The 20421-nt window shown below is 43.0% G+C and overlaps 1 protein-coding gene across 2 annotated transcripts in view; it reads right to left on the bottom strand.

Moving 5' to 3' along the window:
* Window positions 1-20421, bottom strand: part of ZNF277 (zinc finger protein 277) — a 716997-nt gene that overhangs the window by 678459 nt on the left and 18117 nt on the right. The window contains exon 1 of one of the 2 annotated variants that reach the window (XM_078674475.1): window positions 16265-16358. The exons of the other annotated variant lie outside the window; for it this stretch is intronic. Coding sequence (XP_078530601.1) covers window positions 16265-16286 — 22 coding nt within the window. The 5' untranslated portion in view covers window positions 16287-16358. Of the gene's footprint in view, window positions 1-16264; window positions 16359-20421 lie in introns of those variants that run through there. 2 annotated transcript variants of the gene reach the window in all.

The following is a 20421-nucleotide window of genomic DNA, read 5'->3' on the forward strand; positions in this document are numbered from 1 at the left end:
ACCGACGTCACACGGATTTGACACTTGGATTTTGCACCGTCAACCCAGCATCCATCAGCCTCTTGAAGACGTCCCTGAGTGTTTGGTCATGGGTTTCAGCGGTTCGTCCGTACACCAGGATGTCGTCCTGGAAGCACATGGTGTTATCCACGTCCTTTAGGATTTGGTGCATGATCTTCTGGAAGACCGCTGCAACCGATGCCAGACCAAATGGCATTCTTTTGAACATGTATGCTCTGTGTGGGGTTATGAGTGCAGTGAGTGGTCTAGAGTCAGGGTGGCGATCTACTTGGTGGTAAGCCATGGAGAGATCGATGATGCTAAAGTACTTCGCCTTTCCCATGGTACTAAGCATTTCGTTTATGTTTAGAAGTGGGTACCTTTTCACCCAGATGCTTTCATTAAGGCTCTGCAAGTCCACACATAAACTAATCCCTTCTCCATTGGCCTTGGATGCGATCACAATGGGTGCCAACCATTCAGAATGTGAATGGGTTGTATGATTCCCATTGTGCACAATCTCTTCGATTCCTTCTATAAGGGTTCCCTCATTAAATGTGGCACCGGGCGTAACTTGTGCACCGTGGGTCTGGCATTGGTTTTGAGTTTAATCTTGTGCTGGAAATCATGGTGGAGGCCTAGTTTTTCATCAAATAATTTAGGGAACCCATCGCTTATACTGGTCCCAGCTTAGATGACATCTGTCAAAAGCACCTGATCTTGGTTATTGGGATCAAGAATTATACCTAACTCTTTCTGATGTTGCCATCCCAATAGATTGGACCCTGTCTCCACAATGTAGACCTTTCCCACTGTGCAGCTCCCCTTGAACTCAATGCGCATTTCTTTCATTCCAACAAGGGGTATGGGTTCTTTGGTATAGCCTGTACGCGTTTTGTCTGGCTTCTTTAATGTGATACTCCCCTGTCTGTCAATGCTCACAAAATTGGTATGGTTCAATAAAGTAAATGGAGAACAGGAATCAGCATACATGGTGACAGCCTTTCTATTGAGCAGTACATAAAATTTGGGAGGAGGCAATCCGTCAAAAATGGAAGGGAGGGGGAGGAGCTACGATCTCAACCAAGATGGCCGTGTGAGTTCCCGGCTCCGCCGAACTCCGTCTCCTGCCAGTAGATCCTGTCATATATCCTGAATTTGCGCCCTGCCTTCTTGTGTCTGAACTGGTCTGGATCGAAATGGTGCAATCCTGAGATTTCTGCCGCTCCGGTGGACAAAGATACGTCGTGTGGCACTTTGCGGCCTACCCCAGCTTGAAAGCCGGGGTCTCGAGTGCTGGCCCAGCCGGGCTGAACTTGAACAACATCGGCCGTGGTTGGTTGACAGGGTCCGGTCAGCTGGGGTGGCAAATTTTCTTTTGACCCGCTACGGACGGCGATTGGTGTGCTCGGTGTACATTGAATGTGGGGTGACGACACATAATTGCAGCAGCGGACCGGGGTTCCTGGCCCGGTGGCCCGGTTTTGGGAGCGGCCGGTGCTCGCCGAGTGGGGTTCTCCGCCTGCAGTAGCTGCTTCCAGACTATTATTGTCGCTAGCGGAGTGTCCCCCTCTGCGGTCTTCCATTCCGCATCCACTTGTTTTCCCCTCCGGGGGACCGGGCTCTCCGGAGCCGACACTATGATTGAGACCGAATGCAGTGTTGTGGAAGGAACCGGTAGTGTCCCGTCATTACGAACTGTGTTGGCGGCCATAGGGTCATTTCATGAGTGTTTTGATGCACACCTACGCACTATGATGACTTGCTTGACTGTAATCGAGCGAATCAGACCGGACCCTGTTCCACTGCGGGAAGTGGAACTACTCGAGATGCCCTTGATGGCCACTTCGACGGGGGATCCAGACCCTGTACTGTGGGAGGTGTTGGAGCCTTTGAACGGTGTTGAGTGTGAACGGAGAGAACACGAAGTGGTGACTGGATCGTGTAGCCCACGACTACTGCTGATTATGGATGGACTACCTGCTGCTCCCCTTCCGGAACCCAGCGCTGGGAACTATTGTCAGCCTGGGCCTGCGTTACTCCCCTATGTGTCTAGGCCGCTAAGATGGCAGCCACAACAACGCTGTACATCCGTGAGGGCTAGGGGAGTCTCGGACCCCAGTGGAGTTATCGGCACTCTCCACCCTGTGCTACAAGCTGGTCTTGACTCTGTTCCGACCTTTTTATGTTTTGGTTATCCTGCTGAAGCGGCTGTTCGTCCTGAAGGGATTCGTGTGTCTGCTCGAAGAGGACAAGGTTGAGATTGAGAGACTTAGTTTCACATCGAGTCTCACTGGACACGGGGTTTGCAATGGTACTGTCTATGGAAGGCAGGGTGGTATTTGAAGTTTCCCCTGTTACGCTACGAACTTGCAGCTTACTACGTTTTTGATTTACTTCAGGGGATTCTTGGTTCGGGCGGGGGGAGAGGGGGCCGGGGATATGATAGATGATGCCCTCCTCCATTTCTTCCTTCTTTCAGGGCTTAGTTAGCTGGGGCTACAGGAACGCTGCTAGTGGGTTGGGCTGTAGCCATCTGCAGGGGTGCAGGGTGGGGGGGATGTTTTTTTTTTGTTTTGTCTTTATTTTGTTTCTATAGCCTTTTCTTCTTTCCTTTCTTTCTTATACGAGATGTGGGTGGATTATCCTGAGCTGCTCTGTTTCTCATATTCGGGTGTCATGTGTTCTGACTATAATTATCCTGATTTTGCAGGTGGACGGGCCCTGAAGGTTTCAGCCTAGCCGGGTTGTGGATTGTTATGTCCTTACTCCTGCTACGTATTTGCTAGTGTTGACGTCTCAGTCATCGTTTAATTGATATGTATCCCTTTAGACTATTCGCCTGTTCACCTCCGCAATGTGCTCTGATGTACGGTACCCGATGTGTGTACTCACTCTCTTGTTTTTCTTCAAATAATAAAAATATATATAAAAAAAAAAATGGAAGGGAATCTAACGCCAATGATGTCAGGTCTAACAAACGCAAAATGTGAACGTGAGAATGGACATAAGGAAGGTTGTTATGAAAGAGAAGTGAGAAGGATGGAGGGCTGGAAGAAGTGGTTTGATGAGAGGAATGGGGTGAAAGTGACTAAGGTGAGAGTGGGTGAGAATTAGAAGACCGGGATTGTCACCAGGGGAAAAATATTTACGTCCTTTTAGAGTGATTAACCTGTAACACTGCAGTAAAGATGAGTGACTCACGGATTTGGAATCTTAATAGAGTGGTGGTGGTGAGAGCAGAGGGAGAAGTGGGGAAAGCAGATGATGTGAGGGAAGACCAAAGAAGAGAAGAGAACAAACATAGAGCGGAAGTGAGAAAGAGCAATAGGAAGGCAGAAGCACCCAAGTACTTGGAAGAGTACTGTGGGAATGATAGCCTCCTTCTGATAATTTGCTATGTATTACCCATTTCATTAATGTGATTTTGTCTGCTTCTTCTGTTCATGGTGTGTTTTTTTTGCCATGCGGTAATGTTTATATTTACCTGTTTGCTTTGACTGGTACATCCTTTGATTTGTTGTACACTTAACTGCTATTCTTTATGCTAACCCTTAGTTATTGTTAACCTGTATATTAGTGGATGAGATTGTTAGTTACTGTAAGCAAGCATTGGTAGATGCATTAGGTTTCGCCTATGTGATTAATATTAATTTTTGTTGTTGTTGTAAGATTTATCTTGGTGAGCAGCTGTACAATATAAGTTACTGAAACTTCATAAAAGTGTTATGACTTGTTTATTGAGAAAGCCAATATACTGTACAGTAGATGGTGGTAATATGATACAGGAAGATTAGGTAAATGGCAGAGGGTCAAAGAAAAAATAACACGCATGGCCAAGCACTTTTGATACGTGTGCCTTACTCAAGCAAGCTCATGAACTAAACTTGGAAAGAGCTGTGAAATGCTCTCACCGCATCTCAAGAGAACTGGAAAAAAAGACTAAAGAATATAAGACATACAATATTCCATACAGAGAACTGGGTCACCTGTAAGTGTCTGTGCAAGTTCATGTTGTATAAAGCAGCAGGTTTGAAAGTGCCTGTCATTGGAGCAGGGAACAAAGGAATTCAGAATACATGCTCATCCAGTCCTTGGCCTCTCTACATTTTGCCTCGTGACACCGTCCCTTGTACCTCAACCTCCTTCCTGCTGCAACTCTAGGTCACGAATGCCAATTGTAATTGTGATTCTGTGCAAAATTGTGTGGAGGAGTAACACAGCTCTCAACACATTTACAGTGCTTAAGAAATGGAAATGTGCTTACAGGTGAGCGCGTCCTTTGTGTCTGTAAGGATGTGAAGAAGATGCAAGGAAATACTTGCCGTAAAGAGTGATAAAAGGTGCATACGAGGAAAGAGATGATGATGTGTGAAATAAAGAGATGGAGCTTTTCTTAAAGATTTTGCAGGAAAAAAAGGATACATTTCTCAGAGGGTTGAGATGGTGGGAAGGAAATTACGTCTGTAATTACAAAACTCTAAAGACCACTACCCCAGATCTCAGTAACAGAAAGCTAATAGAAGGACCACAGTGGTGGTCAGGTGGCATGCAACGGAAAGCACAAGATTTCAGTTTAGCTGTTTTAAGCCATACCCTCAATTCCATAGGCCATGCTTCTGAGAAAGTATTAGCTTTAATGGCCACGGCACATTTAGAACAAAAACACAAACATGTATTCTCCCTGTTAAAGCCTTTAAAACAGGTGCTTTATACAGACAGAAAGTACAACTGATGTCAGCAACTTGTAATTTACTGTACAAAGGAAAAACTGCACAATAATGATAGCAGATAACTGATTCTACTACAAAATGAAGGCCTAGTGATTACAGGGTTGTTGTGTGTTTCGGCTGCGGAGAGCACACTAAAGTAGCAAAGTAATCAAAGACATAAGTAGAACTGTAAATGGCAGTGGTGCAGAGACTTATAAGGGTAAAACGATGGGAAAGTCACAGCAGCACGGGGATCATACACTCACATTGATGACAGAGGTCGTTAAAATTGACAAGCAACAGTGCGCGAAGGCTGAGGTCGCGGCTCAAAAGGACACATAATGTAGCCCCCACCGGTCACTTTGCTCCCCAAACACTAAAAACAAACAGCTAGGTCCTCCCCCTGGGAGAATTCAAGGATAAACCCCTCTTGTACAGTCTCAGTGCTCTATCAGCGCCAGGAAACTCATGGTGACAGTGCGCTCAACAAATGTCCATTAACATAACATAACATAACATAAAGCGGACTGTAAGTTTGCATGCAGACATGCACAGGCAGGTTTCACTGTGCTTAAAGCTGCTGCGCTACTGTGGTATATGTCTTCTATTTCTTTTGTAGTTCTTTTATCATTATAGCATTGTAGTTCTTTACATCATTTAGATTTCTGACTATGTAATTTAGAATGCTATTGTTGGTGGTCTAGGTTCTACTTCAGTGAAGCGGTTGGAGCTGAGCTGAATGGATGCTGGACTTTAGCACCTGTGGGTCTTATGCTACTTATTGAATAAAATAGGTTTTAATCTGTTTACCGCCTCCACCCGCTCATTACAATGGCGACGAGGTATATTTAAATATTTAAAAGACCCACTGTGTAGCTTTATAAAAAAAAAAATTTTAAAAAAAAATGAGAAACCAGTAAACTAACGATACGGACCTTCTGTGTGGTTGTGCCGGCTACCACTGTCCTTCTATTGAAGATTTCGGCATCTTTTATGAAAAATCCAGAGATTTTGTGACACTCTAAGGTACTGTTACGAATTAATTACTTAAATTGGATTTAAACGGCTCTTACTTATTTTCTTGGCCGTTGGACATCGCTCGCGCTTACTTCATGCGCTGGATGCAATGTGACGTCTGACCGTGCCCGAGCTAAGTGACGCTGTATGCAGTCACGTGATTGCGCTTGAAACGCATAAGCTCTCTGGAACGCATCGCTTTCAGACGCAACGTGGCGGCCATTTTAAGTGCGCTTGTTAAATCTTCACAGAGACAGCGTTTTCGTCTTTTCTATTTAAAGCGCATATTTAGTGCACTTTCAGCGAACACAGTGATTCGCTCACTTTAAAATAAAACAGCGTATTTAAGCATTTGTCTTTTCAGCTGATACAGTTATTCAATTTTTTAAAGCAATTCTTTTTATTATTTTACTTCTGTGATTTGCACACTTCTATTTAAAGTGCAAGTTTTCTTAATTCAGTGATTTGCACACTCGTTCTTAATTCAGTGATTTGCACACTCCTGCTTAACATGCAAGTTAAATTTTACCTTCAGTGATTTGCACACTTTTATTTAAAGTGCAAGTTGCTTTCAACTTCGGTGATTTGCAGACCATCCTCAGAATTGTTTATTATTTTGTTTCATTTTGGAAATTTTTATTTTAGACTTTGTTAACATGGCTTCTTCTCAAATTTGCAACCAACCTTCAATTTTTCTTGAAATTCCTGGGAAACCTAAATTGCGCTGGAAGAAATGGTTTGAGTCTTTTGAAAACTACATTGTTGCAATTGACGGATCTATGTTTTCTGCAGAAAGAAAAAAAGCCAGTTTGAAGACGAACCTAACGTCATGATCGAGAGACATGCATTTCACAAGAGGAAGCAATTGAGTGATGAGTCTGTTGAAGACTACATAGCAGCCTTGAGAGTATTAGCTGCTAATTGTGAATTTTGAGCGTCTGTTGATATCTCTATCAGAGATCAATTTGTATTTAATTGCTTTTCTAAAAAGGTGCAAGAAAGACTTTTAGCATGTCGCAATCCTACTTTGGGGGAGGTAATTGATCTAGCCAAAGGCATTGAAAGGTCTATAGAATCTTCCAAAATTATTGAAGCTGAGTCTGTTAAAAGTGCTAATGTATCCTCCATTTGTTCAGTCCAAACTCGAGGAAAGAATTATTTCAAGACTAACAGGGAGTCTGGTTTAAGTTGTTTTAGGTGTGGTTCTAAATCACATTTAGCGAATTCCTCAGATTGTCCTGCAATCAAAAAGAAATGTACTAAATGTGGTAAAAATGGTCATTTTTCTTCATGTTGTAAGACTCTTAAAAGGAATGTGAGTACTACAGTCAGTTGTGTATCTAATATTGAAAATGATATGGAAAATCTAATTGTTACCATTTATGATGATGCTTTTGATAGCTATATTAGCAGTGTTATTCTTCCCTTTAAAGCACCTTTGGGAACTGTTTATGTCGGAAAAGTTGGGTTTGAAGCCATGGCGGACTCTGGTTCACCAGTAACCATTTTGTCGGACGTTTTCTTCAAAGAAAATTGGAATGGTGTAAAGCTTAAAGTTTCTGACATAAATCCTAAAGCATTTGGTAATTTGAAAATAAAAATGTTGGGTTTCTTTGAGTATTATTTGAAATTTGAAACCCGCCAAATTTTTACCAAAATATATGTGGCAATTGATGGGAAGAATATTGTGGGTTGGTTTGACCTTGGGAAGCTTGGGGTAATTTTATGTCCAGGTTCTGATCATCCAATCCAATTAAGGGATATGCCTGTTAACAACATTATTTTGGAAGAAGATTCTTTATCTTTCATTCTCCACAAGCATGAAAAGGTTTTTGAGGATGTTGTGGGACAGGTTAAAGGTTTTTCTCATAAGATTAAGCTCAAAAAGGGTGCTTTACCTGTCCAACATAAAGTTCGTATGGTACCTTTGGGAGTAAGAGATAAATTGAAATTACATTTAGATGACCTGTGCACTCAAGGTATAATAGAACCTACTGACAGTTCTGAGTGGGTTTCTGCAATAGTGATCGCTCTTAAAAAAAATCAGGATATCAGGTTATGTGTGGACCTTCGTTCACTAAATTAAAACATTGTGATTGAAACCTATCCTCTACCTAGGATACAAGAGATGTTGGCGGCTGTAAATGGTGCAAAGTTCTTCTCAATTATTGATCTTAAATCCGCCTATCATCAGGTGACTCTTGTGGAGGAGTCAAAAGATCTGACAGCCTTTATCACTCCATTTGGCTTATATAGGTTCCTGAGGATGCCTTTTGGCCTGGCATCAGCTGCCAGTGTGTTTCAAAAGTTGATTGAGAGTCTATTTCGTGGTCTTAAAGGGGTACAATCCTTTCAGGATGATATTCTAATTTTTGCCAAGACCATTAGTGATCATAATTCTATTTTGGAGAAAGTTTTGAGCACCTTGAACAACAAGGGTATGACTGTTAGTAAAGATAAGTGTAAGTTTTTAGTCAATGAAATCAACTATTTGGGTCACAAAATCACTCCGGAAGGAATTTTTCCGAAAAAAGACATCATCACAAGTTTGGAGAATTGTAGTAAACCTAAAGACAAAGATACTTTGCGCTCATTTCTCGGTTTAAGCGAGTATTATGCTAAGTTTGTAAAGGGATATGCTTTGGTTGTGGAGCCACTTAGACTATTGCTAAAGAAAGGGGCAAAGTTTGTTTGGACAGACGTTCATGATTCTGCTTTTGTGAAGGTTGTTAATCTTATAGCTAAAGCTCCTGGATTAAATACTTTTGACCCGGAAGGTGATTCGTTTGTGACTGTTGATGCCAGTACCATTGGTTTGGGTGCAGTATTCACTCAGATTGTTGAAGGTAGAGAACAAGTTATTTCTTTCATTTCTAGAGGTATTAGGGGTGCGGAAGTTCACTACAGTACTATTGAGAAGGAGGCCCTAGCCTGTGTGTGGGCTGTTGAGAAATGTAAGAATTTTTTATGGGGAAGACCTTTCACTTTAGTAACTGATCATAAACCACTTGTATATATGATGGATGGGGTAAGAAGTGGTAATGCTTCATCCAGATTAGTTAGGCTAATTGCAAGACTACAGGAGTTCAATTTTATGATTCAGCACATTCCTGGAGGGAAAAATGTCACTGCTGACTGTTTATCCAGGTTACCCCCAGTGGATGATTCCAGTGATGAAGTGATGGATCTGCACGAATGTGTGGTAGCTTCTATTGATGCTATAGAATCTTGCGGTTTTGGTGTTGATGAGAAAGAATGGAATTATCATCTGGCCAAAGACAGCGTTTTGGAGAAAGTTAAATTTTATGTTACCAATGGTTGGCCCTCTGTGAAGAGTTTAGAATTACCTTTGAGGAGTTTTGCACAGGTGTCTGAGGAATTGTCGATTGAAAATGGTATTTTGTTAAGACAAGATTTGTTTATTCCACCAGCTAGTCTTAGGGATAAGATCATTTGTTTAGCACATTCTGGGTATCCTGGTGTGTCTGGAACAAAGAAGTTGTTGAAGTGCCATTACTGGTGGCCTGGTTTAGATTCCTCTGTTGAGAGATTTATTGATAACTGTTCGGTTTGCGTAAATTCTGATAAGCACTGGAAAGTTACTTCTGAACCATTGTCTTTAGGTAATGGTCCTACAGGTCCTTGGCAAAGGCTTTTTATTGATTTTTCTGGACCCTTTGAGTGTTTGGGTAGGGAAATGAGATTTCTAATTGTTTTAATTGATGACTTTTCTAAATGGATTTATTTTTGCTTTGTAGAACATCCTACTACTGATGAAGTTTTGCGCTTTTTGGACAGCATTTTTAGGATTGAGGGGGCACCTGTTTCTTTGATGTCTGATAATGGTGTCCAATTTGTCTCTAGCAAGATGCAAGTTTTTTTTTGACAGATTTGGGGTTACTGCTGTTAGAGCTCCTCTGTATAGTCCTCGCTCCAATGGTCAGGTGGAGAGAGCTAACAGATTTTTTAAGGAGGGCATTCAAGCTGCTTTGGAGAGCAAACTTGATGTTCTTGAATTTTTAAATGAGAAGATATGGAGTTATCACTTAACTCCTAATTCTTGCACTGGAATCTCTCCTTATTTTTTAATGAGAGGCAGAAAACCTAGATGTGTGTTTATGCCTCTTGTTAGTAATGTGAAGACTGATAAAATCAGTTTAGAGGATTCCATTGTTAAAGCCTGGGAAGACCTATCATGATTTGTCTCATCATTGTAAGAACAAAAATATAGCAATTGGTGATTGGGTAAGAATTGTTAAATCCTCCTTTACACCCAAGGGTATGTCAAAGTTCTCAGAACCATTCCAAGTAGAGGATGTCACCAATTCTACTGTTTTGCTAAAGAACAAGGGTTGGTGGAGCAAAAGTTCGGTGATTATTCTCAAACCAGGTCAGGAACGTTTCTTTGCTAAAATGGGAGATGGTGTATCTTTTAATGATTTTGTTCATTCTAATGACGATGACAGAGTTGGGAAATGTTTTGATTCTGTTTCTGAATCTGTTCATTCTGATGACAATGTTGGGAATTGTCTTGATTCTTTTCCTGACAATGCATGTTTGCCTTCTTCTGTGGTTGCTGACACTGTTCATGGGAATGATGGATCTATGAGCTCTTCTGTTCATGATGCTCCTATGTCATCTAAAAGGAATGTAAAATTGCCTATGAAATTTTGTGATTATGTTTTAGACTAAATTTTGTTTCTTGTTTTATTTTGTTGGAAAAGGGACATGTGCTATATGTCTTCTATTTCTTTTGTAGTTCTTTTATCATTATAGCATTGTAGTTCTTTACATCATTTAGATTTCTGACTATGTAATTTAGAATGCTATTGTTGGTGGTCTAGGTTCTACTTCAGTGAAGCGGTTGGAGCTGAGCTGAATGGATGCCTGGACTTTAGCACCTGTGGGTCTTATGCTACTTATTGAATAAAATAAGTTTTAATCTATTTACCGCCTCCACCCGCTCATTACAGCTACCAATATTGCCACTTCCTAAGAGAAGGTAAAGACTCCTGGGGCAACCAGAGCTAATGTGCGCACAAAAAAGAAGTCTCACCTTTCACTGGCATGGGTCCTGTGATGGTGGTGCTGTCACACACTGGGCTGGATAAGTACAGCCCGTGATCCCGAAGCGTGTAAATCAGTGGTTGAGGATGAGAGAACCTCATACCACCAAATACTATAAACCAGGAAGCGCGCAGACAAAACCCTTAAGCAGAGTTAATAGGTACAATCACCAGGTTCACAAGAACACGGCGAGCTCAAATGAGGAAACCCGCTATTCTTTGAAATACTTGTGGGAATGCGTCTCCGCATGACACATGCGCAGCTAGGTGGAAAAGCCACGGAGTGCGCACGTCAGGAGAGGTAGTGTCTCCGGCACCATACAGGCAGGATCTCTCTGCTGACAGGAAATAGACGGACTCCGAGTGCATACCTGTATTATGACTGACATTTCTAGGTTGTCAGTACGGTTATGGTTACTTGGAGTAACACTTTTCCTACTAGCAAAACAAAGTAGGTAAAAGATTACCCATTTTTATGTCTCGCGCCTAGCGGTGTAGTGCGCAGCACTGCTCGCGCAGCGCAAGACCTCTTAAAAGGGATTCTGAAAGCTGACCACACGCTCGTGCGTGTGATCATGCTTTCCCCCGCTGCCATTGGCTTGAGCGTGTTTTTTTTACAGAAATAAGGCACGCCATTGGGCAAAGGCGGGCACATGTCCCGCCTCTGCTCCGCCCATTCCCGACGGTGGTCAGCACGCGCAGCAGCACGCGTTCGCCTCGCTGCTTCGCTCCCTTCCACCGCCCCTCTGTGGTGCGCGCGCCACTAGTTTCCATTCCCGGCCCTGCTCCACTGTGGTGCGCGTGGTATTTAGAGAAGCAAACTGCAGAGCATTTCTCCTCACAGGCGATAACTTCCGTATACCCGCCCACTTGAGCAGGGAATACTTTCCCAACAGGGCTGTTGTGCCTGTTTCGTTTTAGAGTCTAGGCTATTCATTGGGCTCCCCGCATTGAAAGGAATCTACCCTTGCGTTTTCCAGGAAGCGCTGTAAATGAACGTACGGAAGAAACGCTCTAGCCTTTAAATCCTGTGCAAATAAAATAGGCAATCTGTCAGGGGCGAGAGGGGGGGCTAAAACATGATTAGCGCCTTGAAGGAGAGCATTAGCGACAATGATGTTCACTTCTGGTGAGGTAGGCCGCCATATTCGAAGGGGATCTGTTGTAATCATTGGCGCTGCCCCCAGGTCAACATCGGGTATCTGAATGTAGTCTCCCCGTGCCTAACAAAATGAATGCGTCCTTGTGTAACGTAACTGCCGCTTATGTAAAGCGCTGCAATACCTTTGGTTCGAATTCCCGCTACATAAAACTGCAAAACAAATGTTGCAAAGGGCAAACATTGGCGAGAATACTTGGGTTTTTAAGAAGAGCACCTGACCAGGGCATATCTGATACCCGAGATGCAGGCAACAAACCTCTTCTGTGAGCCCCAGAAATGAGGACACAGCTAAATCCTCATCAGGGGTACTAAGCGCTATCTCATGCAGTTACAATGTAGCAGGATAATCCTGGAACCCTCAACAGCATGTGTCAGAGGGGGGCACATCCTCATCTTAAATCTGAAGTTTGACGGCGTCACAGCCCCCTGCTGCAGCGCCCAGGGTCTAACAGCATCACGGCAGCCTCAAAGCGATGTAAATGACCGGACGGAAGAAACGCTCTAGCCCAGTGGTTCCCAAACTTTTGACTCCTGAGGACCCCCATTAAGTCACCACTGAAAGCCGAGGACCCCCAAGCAATTTGTAGGATTTAAATTTGAAACATTAAAACAGTAATTCGGAAAAAATTAACACACATGTGCACACAAAGCAAATACTCGAATTACTAATGATTTATGGGGCATATTTACAAGCGCCTATCACCATAGTGGAGAGGTGTGGTGCATCGACCAGGGCAGCTGACTTCGGAGCACAGGGATCACGGTTCAATCCCCGGCTGCAGTTCAGCTCAGCACCATGTTACTCTGGGCAACAGCTCACTCAATTTCCACGATGGCCCCCAGCACCTTGAGACCCGTAAGGGTGAGTAGTTTGCGCTATACAATACGGGTTTTTCAATCACCATGGGAACATCACTTTTTTTGACGTTCCCATGGCGATAGGGGCTTCGCCTTATTTACAAGGCAGTGTTAAGCCACTTAACGTGGGTTAATGGTGCTTTGTAAATAAGACCCCCTTTCACCCAATGATTAGTGTGAAAGGGGTGGGCAGTGGGTGTTGCGGTGGGCGTTTCCCCTGCAAAACCCATTGATTTTGATGCTGCCCCCTATTTACAAGGGCAGCGTAAATGGGAGGTAGTGCCAAAATTAAGACCAGGTGAAACAAGGTCTTGGTGAAACAAGGAGAAATGCTTTATTTCTCCTCGTTTTTGCAAAACGCCTTGGATTGTTTATGGTCAGAAAGGTGCCCCTTCCTGCATATCAACAATCTTTAAAAAAAATAACATTTTGTAACTTTCATGTGTGCTGCATTAAGCAGCACACATAGAAGTGACAAAATTACATTTCAAGATGGGGTGGCTTAGCACCGGGCAGGCCCTACACATCCGCATTATTTGGCTTACTGGGAATAGGCCACAAAGAGAAGAAAAGAAGTGTGGCTACTAGGTTTGTGGACTTAGCGCTCTTGCTGGCGAAAAGGGCAATAGCCATGAACTGGAAGTCAGCTAGGCCACCAGGCGTGGAACACTGGGGCAGGGAAGTGATACGATGGGGTAAAGCAGAGGGACAGGAACTACATAGAGAAGAGCGTAGGGGACTCCGTAAAAACCCCATTTCACTAGACTGGAACCAGTTGTTGACGGACTTTGAGCAAGGTCTTAAGGAGCACGATGACTAGGGATACGTCTACCAGTAACAACGGTGGGTGGATATGGACATACATTATAATGAACTGCTTTTTGAGGGGCCTGCACACATGCACGATATGTTATTAGCTTCCAGCCCTGCCCAAGGAGCAGACCTTGCTGGAACCACGTGAAGACATATACTGTTTGTTTACATGTAACAGGAGAACTTGGAAGAACCCATTACTAGGTTGACATGCTTGTTGCTGCCGAACCATTGCCTACGCGGGTCTGCTAAGCTGGATCTTTCAGTGCGGGTGGGGGAGGGTGTAGTTGTGGGTTAGGGGAGTTACTCTGAAAATGGAAAAATGTGACTGATGATTATATACTGTATTACCCACCGTTACTGTAGAAATGTTTTGCTACTAAGCATTATCACATCATGCCAGCCTTGGTGAACTGTTGTACCTAATAAAGAAATTTTCACCAAAAAAATGACATTTCAAGATTGTTTATTTGCAGGAAGGGGGACCTTCCTGTACATAAACAATCTACCCCTGTTAAGTGTAGCGCCAGCGCAGGGGAAATGCAGGGCTGCACCATATTCTTGTAAATATGGTGCAGCCCTGCGTTTCTGTAGTGGCGGAGTGTGTTGTTAAGCCAAGGAGGCTACTAACATCATCCACCACTTCTGTTGTATTTTATATTGAAAAAATTTGCAAGAAAACGAAAAAGGTTAATGGGAAGGTTGGTGCTGCATCTCCGTGACTAATTTTTCAATGGTTGGTTTTATTTCGCCGTACAAGCCTCCTGCTCCTGCCAGGGCCAGACTGGAAACCCAAAGCAGCCCTGGCAAATGATTTCAGACCAGTCCCCATACGGTGCATCAAAGTGCAGTGAGTGAGCCTGACCACTACAAAGGGGGCTTTGGGAGGCTTTCCCCCAAAAAAGTTTAGGAAACAATGGTGCAGTCTACAGCAGATTTATCATTATATATTGCATTGTATTAGCTTTTAAAGTATAGTATATGAAGACCTGACTATGCACCAGAATACGCCAATCTTTCTGCAGGTTCTTCAATGATTCGCCCATTATCACCCTCCAACAGTGCTTCTCATCTCTCCATAGCCCCTCTGTCACGTGTGTTTCATCTTTTATAGCATCTCTCATACCATTGTATGATGTCTGAGCACTTTACATCACACACATATAGAGACAGTGAATCATACTTGTAAATCGGTGTATAGAAAATGTTACATAACGCAAAGGGGACTACAAGGTGTAGAATTCACATGTCATTCATGTAACAAAACTGGTGCTATGTAAAGCGCTCTGATACCTGATATCTTTGGGTCTAGTTCGCGCTATATAAAACTCTATAAAAAAAAATCATACTGGTAGGCATTTTTAAAGAGTGCTTGGTCTGGAGACGCACAAACTCAAGATTCAGAACATAACACAGTGGTTAGCATTGACTTTAACAATAAAACGTAATTCCGCCCAAATAAACCTTTTTAGTAGCATCAGGATAATGAAAGACTGTGAAAAGCATAAGTCACTAACTTGTACCTTGCATTTGCAAGCAGCTGTTTGATGACAATGTATAGGTCACTGTGCTAGATTACATGTCACTTATGAACTGCAGTAACAAAATAATCTCTGTGACAAAGGCAGTAACCCACTGACCTATGCATATAAAATACTGTTTTTTAAAATGCATGGTACACGTTCTTTGCAGTAGGCATATTAACACTCTGTGCTACATTAGATAAGTGAAAGCTGCCACTGGACTCTCATCTCTCTCCAGCAGGGACATTAATCACTGGTGTTATCTTGCCACTTTTATTGTTCTTTGAAAACTGCTAATTATATAAGATACTTTGCAGTGCTTTTAAAACTGCTGCCTGTGGACCCCCTGGCAATGTGTCAGGGACCCCTGGGGGTCCGCGGAGCACAGTTTGGGAAAAACACTGTTCTAGCCTTTAAATCCTGTGCAAATAAAATAAGCAATCTGGTAGAGGGCGAGAAGGAGGGGCTAAAACATGCCTAGCGCCTTGAAGGAGCGCATTAGCCACGATGATGTTCGCTTCTGGTGAGGTAGGTCACCATATTTGAAGGGGATCTGTTGTAATCACTGCCACTGCCCCCAAGTCTACATCAGGTATCTGAATGTAGTCTCCCCGTGCCTAACAAAATTAATGCGTCCTTGTGAAATGTAACTGGCGCTCATGTAAAGCGCTGCAATACCTTTGGGTTGAGTTCCCGCTACATAAAACTGCAAACAAAATGTTGCAAAGAGCAAATATTGGCGAGAATACTTGGGTTTTTAAGACAAGCACCTGACCAGGGCATATCTGATATCCGAGATGCAGGCAACACACCTCTTCCATGAGCCCAGAAAATGAGGACATAGCTGAATCCTCGTCAGGGGTACTAAGCGCTATATCATGCAATTATGATATAGCAGGATAATTCTGGAACCCTGGGCCGCATGGGTCAGAGGGGGACCCATCCTGATCTTAAATCTGTAGTAGCCCCCTGCTGCAGTGCCCAGTGTCTAACAGCACCGCAGCAGCCACGAAGCGCTGTAAATGAATGGACAGAAGAAACGCTCTAGCCTTTAAATCCAGTGCAACTAAAATAAGCAATTTGTCAGAGGGCGAGAGGGGGGCTAATACATACCTAGCGCCTTGAAGGAGCGCATTAGCGACGATGATGTTTTCAGGACTGAGCCAAAGGCTGTGTTCAAAGGTTATTCCTGCAGTGATCACGTGGCTTCATTTCTTAGTGCCTGGTTGGTAAACAAAAAGGACACAGATCTAATCACTCATTCTGTCCCTGGAGCATGCGCACTGCATACCAACCAGCAGCAGCAGAGGCCACGGGGGAAGGGAGGAGTGACGTGCCCAATAATGGCTGATGGCCATAGGCTGTCAACTTATGCATGTAATGCACAAGGGCACGCCAAGTTTTTGCTCTAAGACTCAGGCAGCACGATTCAGTGCCTAAGTAAGATTACTGATGCATGCTGGATCTTGTAGTATGCTTGTAGTATCAGAAAAACATTTCTCTTTTTATAAAATTATTAGCACTGTTAGCAAGGGTTTTGTGGTCTTTTTCTTCCTTTTTTAGTTATTACAGTGTTTTTGGGGTACTCAAACAAGTAGCGGCACTATAACGTTCATGTCTGAGCACGTGGTTGTAAGCACATACTGGTGGTGTGCTGACTATTTACAGTGCATGATGACTGATTTGCAGAGTTGGTTTACTACACTGTTCCGGGCATTTTGCTCTTTCATGCCATTGATAGAACTAGATTATTTTAGAAACGAGTCACGTTCCTTACAATGTGGTAATTGGCGTATTATTGGGTTTACAGCTGCCCCTGAAGAAGGGTGGAATAATCTGAAATGCATTGGTAATTACACACAAGTCATGATTTGCCATTCTGTTAATAACTTTAGGAATGTATTCAAAGTCAATAATAATGTGATGCACCATTGTTGAAATATTATGCACTGACAAGGGTATAAACAAGCATTTGCAATACAATACGTCTCGCATTTACGCGAGTTTAAGCTATTGGCACTTTAAATGACAATGCCTTTTATTTTTGTATTTTAAAACATAAAAGGCATTGTCATTTACAATGCTAATAGCTTTAACTCGTTTTTTTTGTTATGTAGAATAGATGGGAAAATGCACAGCATGAGGTTTACTAACCAAACAAATGCGGAGAATGCGAACGCACAGCATGAGGTTTAATATGCCCCACAGTGTGAACAGGTCCTTGAAAACCTCGAGTGTTTCACTTACGCTGTTCTTCCTACTAACATATTCATTGTTACGGTGATGAGGACTCATTTCAGGAAATATTAAATTGAAAGTCTGATTTTGTTATACATATTGTAATGCAATTGCATAATGGGTTTTTACAGAGTCTGGTTCACAAACTGTTTAGTGCACTATAGTTGAGCTAAATTTCATATTGTAATTCATGAAACTGGATTTTGTTAATTTTACAATGGCAGAAAATAAGCAAGCATGGTGGATTTTCCACAGTCATAATTTACTGGTCAGAGCATGGAATAAAGTTGTTCTCTGGGATGGGTCTAGGTTTGTAGAATATAAAATACACATACACAATACATAATATAAAGTATAATACACATACTTACTCCACCGATACATACAAACCTGCCATTCCCTAACGCATACAGTACGCAAAACAGCAAACATATCCAGCTAAATATATACAGTGCCAAATTATCTAACTCTAACTAATGCGAGACCTGTTGCATTGCAAATCCTTGTTTTCTATGTTAATGGTCTCAAAATATCTGATACCCCCTCCTTAAGTGTTTTTGCACCAACTGAAAGTGAAGTCTAGGACGTACAACTTGCCCATGACCCCTGCTACTCACACTTAATAATTAAGGAGAGCGCCACGAGACACCACCCCCCCCCCCACACTTGCCCCCCCATATTACTTTTTTTTTTAATGTCTGGTGGGAATTGAAAAACAGGCCAGTACAACATGGTGTGTGCTTGTAAACTCGAGATTATCTGGGGTATTCTGGTCACTGCTTCCCTTTGAGTCTTCACCCTCCACTCTTTAAATTGTACATTCCTCATATAAAGTTTACAGGCAACAAGTGTTGTCTGTGCAATCTTCCCGTAAAGCGATATCGGCAAGAGAAAAAAGTGTTTTAAAAAGTAGGTCTTCAGAATGTTTAACATTTAAATATGCTTATAACGAAACACCATTATGATACATAAGTATGTCTATCTCCGAATGACGTTCACGCACCTCACCTGTCACAATGTTCTTATAATAAAAGTTAGTTTCAACATTTGGTCGTATAAACACATTGACTTCTAGAGCAACACCACACTTAGCTGTCTAGCTTGTGGGGTCATTATTTCGTTGGGCTCTTGCAATGGCCCCGCAGGGGGAGCGGCGTGAGACGTCTCCCCCTGCGGATTTCGCGCACGGTGGTGGAGTCCAGGCGCGAGATAGGGAGGGAGCGTCAGGGCAGGTGCGTAGTGCGTAGGCTGTGAGGAGATTAGGCGCAGGCAGGTTAGAGGGGGGGATTTTGCTCTTCTAGCGAAATCCCACCCACCCAAAAAAAAAAAAATGAATGATAATATAATTGTGTGTATATATATATATATATAGAAAAGCGCAGTGAGGAGTGTGTACGGGCTCGTCTCATGTAAAAATCTTAACGTGACTGAGTTCGTTTTGTTTCCTGTGCCAAAGTTAACTTATGCCATACAACACCATGTCAGCCTCCGTGTTGAGAAGTAGGGAGCAGGCTGCCATATCAGTATTCGTCACCCCGGCTGGGGGGGCGACAGCTCCGACAACACTGGGGATTGCCGCAAGCGCTACCAATCCCAATGCTCGTGACCTATTTCGCAAATTGGAAAAACTGATGAAAAAAGAGATTTCAAAATGGTGGGAGAACAAATCCTTATCTATGTACTTAGAAGTTGGTCGCGTGCCACGTGGCCTTAGAATCACTCTCGCACCCAGCTATGATGAACCCGATCCACGTATGCTTGAAAAGTGGGCAGCAACCAATCTAGAATGCTCAGCAAAACTCATGGCGATTTTGGTGGAATTTGCTGAGACTGATCGGGCAAAGATTCAGAAAGAGGTTGAGACAGTGGAATCGGAATTGGAAGAACTGGGAGAGAGTGATGCAATCTTGAAGAAAATGAGGGATGAGATGGAATCCCGGCTTGCAAAGGAGGAGGAAATTATAAAGAAGCGTAAAGCTTTCAAATTTGAAAGAGACCGATTAGATTACTTAAATGGCCATATTTTTACCTTTGCCCGGAAGTTTGAGAACACAGGAAATCAGCCGAGAGCTGCCAGTCTTGGAAATGTGACAAAATGCAACACGAGTGCAACCTCATCTATCAGCTTGAGTTCCACTGAAGGGAGTGATGGAGAGCAACGCGATACTCCGGTGGGGTTTATTGCACTCACACCCGCACAGGAGGTACAACGCCTATGCGAGGCCAGGCGAGAGACTCTAAGACCGAGAGTCAAATTCTCACAGGCAGGACAAGGGCGAACCGCAAGCGGGCAGAGCGGAGACGATGTCACAAAAAGAAATGGTGGGGCAAAGAAAAATCAACGGAGATGGTCCAACAGGAAGCGAGGGAAACAACAGGGTCCCCCTCAATAATAAATCTGACGGACACTATCCTGAGCCCCAAAGAAACCAAAATCTTAAGTCTGGGACTCTCCTTTTGCCCACCAAGATCTTTTGATTAGCCAGGAACACGCATGGATGCTTACAGATTTGTAAGAAAATTAAAATTGACTAAATTTCACCGTCTCCGACCGAGCAAGGAGGTCATTGACAACATACCAGCAAGTCCCATATTATTATCAGTGGGAGACGCTCCCTCCTTTGAAGAAATTTGGGAATTACAAAACGAGCAAGGAGAGTTTTCATCTTCCACTCTATCAGATACTATCACTGGGCCCAAGATGTTCCGAACACCTTTTAAGCCTAAATCCACCTTTAACCCCGTCTCTCTTCATGACAATCTAGATATTTACCAGGACCTAATGGTGGAGGATTTGAAAAAGTTATACATCAATACAAACAAAAAGAGCCAAGCCATTGCGAGACAAAACCAGTGCTATAACTTGTTGATTAAAAAATTGAAATCAAATGAAAACTTGGTGGTGAAACAGGCCGACAAGGGGGGCAACATTGTCCTTTGGGGACGCGATAAGTACTTATCGGAAGCGGAAAAACAATTGGGTGATACATCTTGCTACCGCCGAACCAACATCACCATGATTAAAACGGCCT

The sequence above is a fragment of the Lissotriton helveticus genome, chromosome 1_1 (genome assembly GCF_964261635.1).
Source record: "Lissotriton helveticus chromosome 1_1, aLisHel1.1, whole genome shotgun sequence".
Taxonomy (NCBI): Eukaryota; Metazoa; Chordata; class Amphibia; order Caudata; family Salamandridae; genus Lissotriton; species Lissotriton helveticus.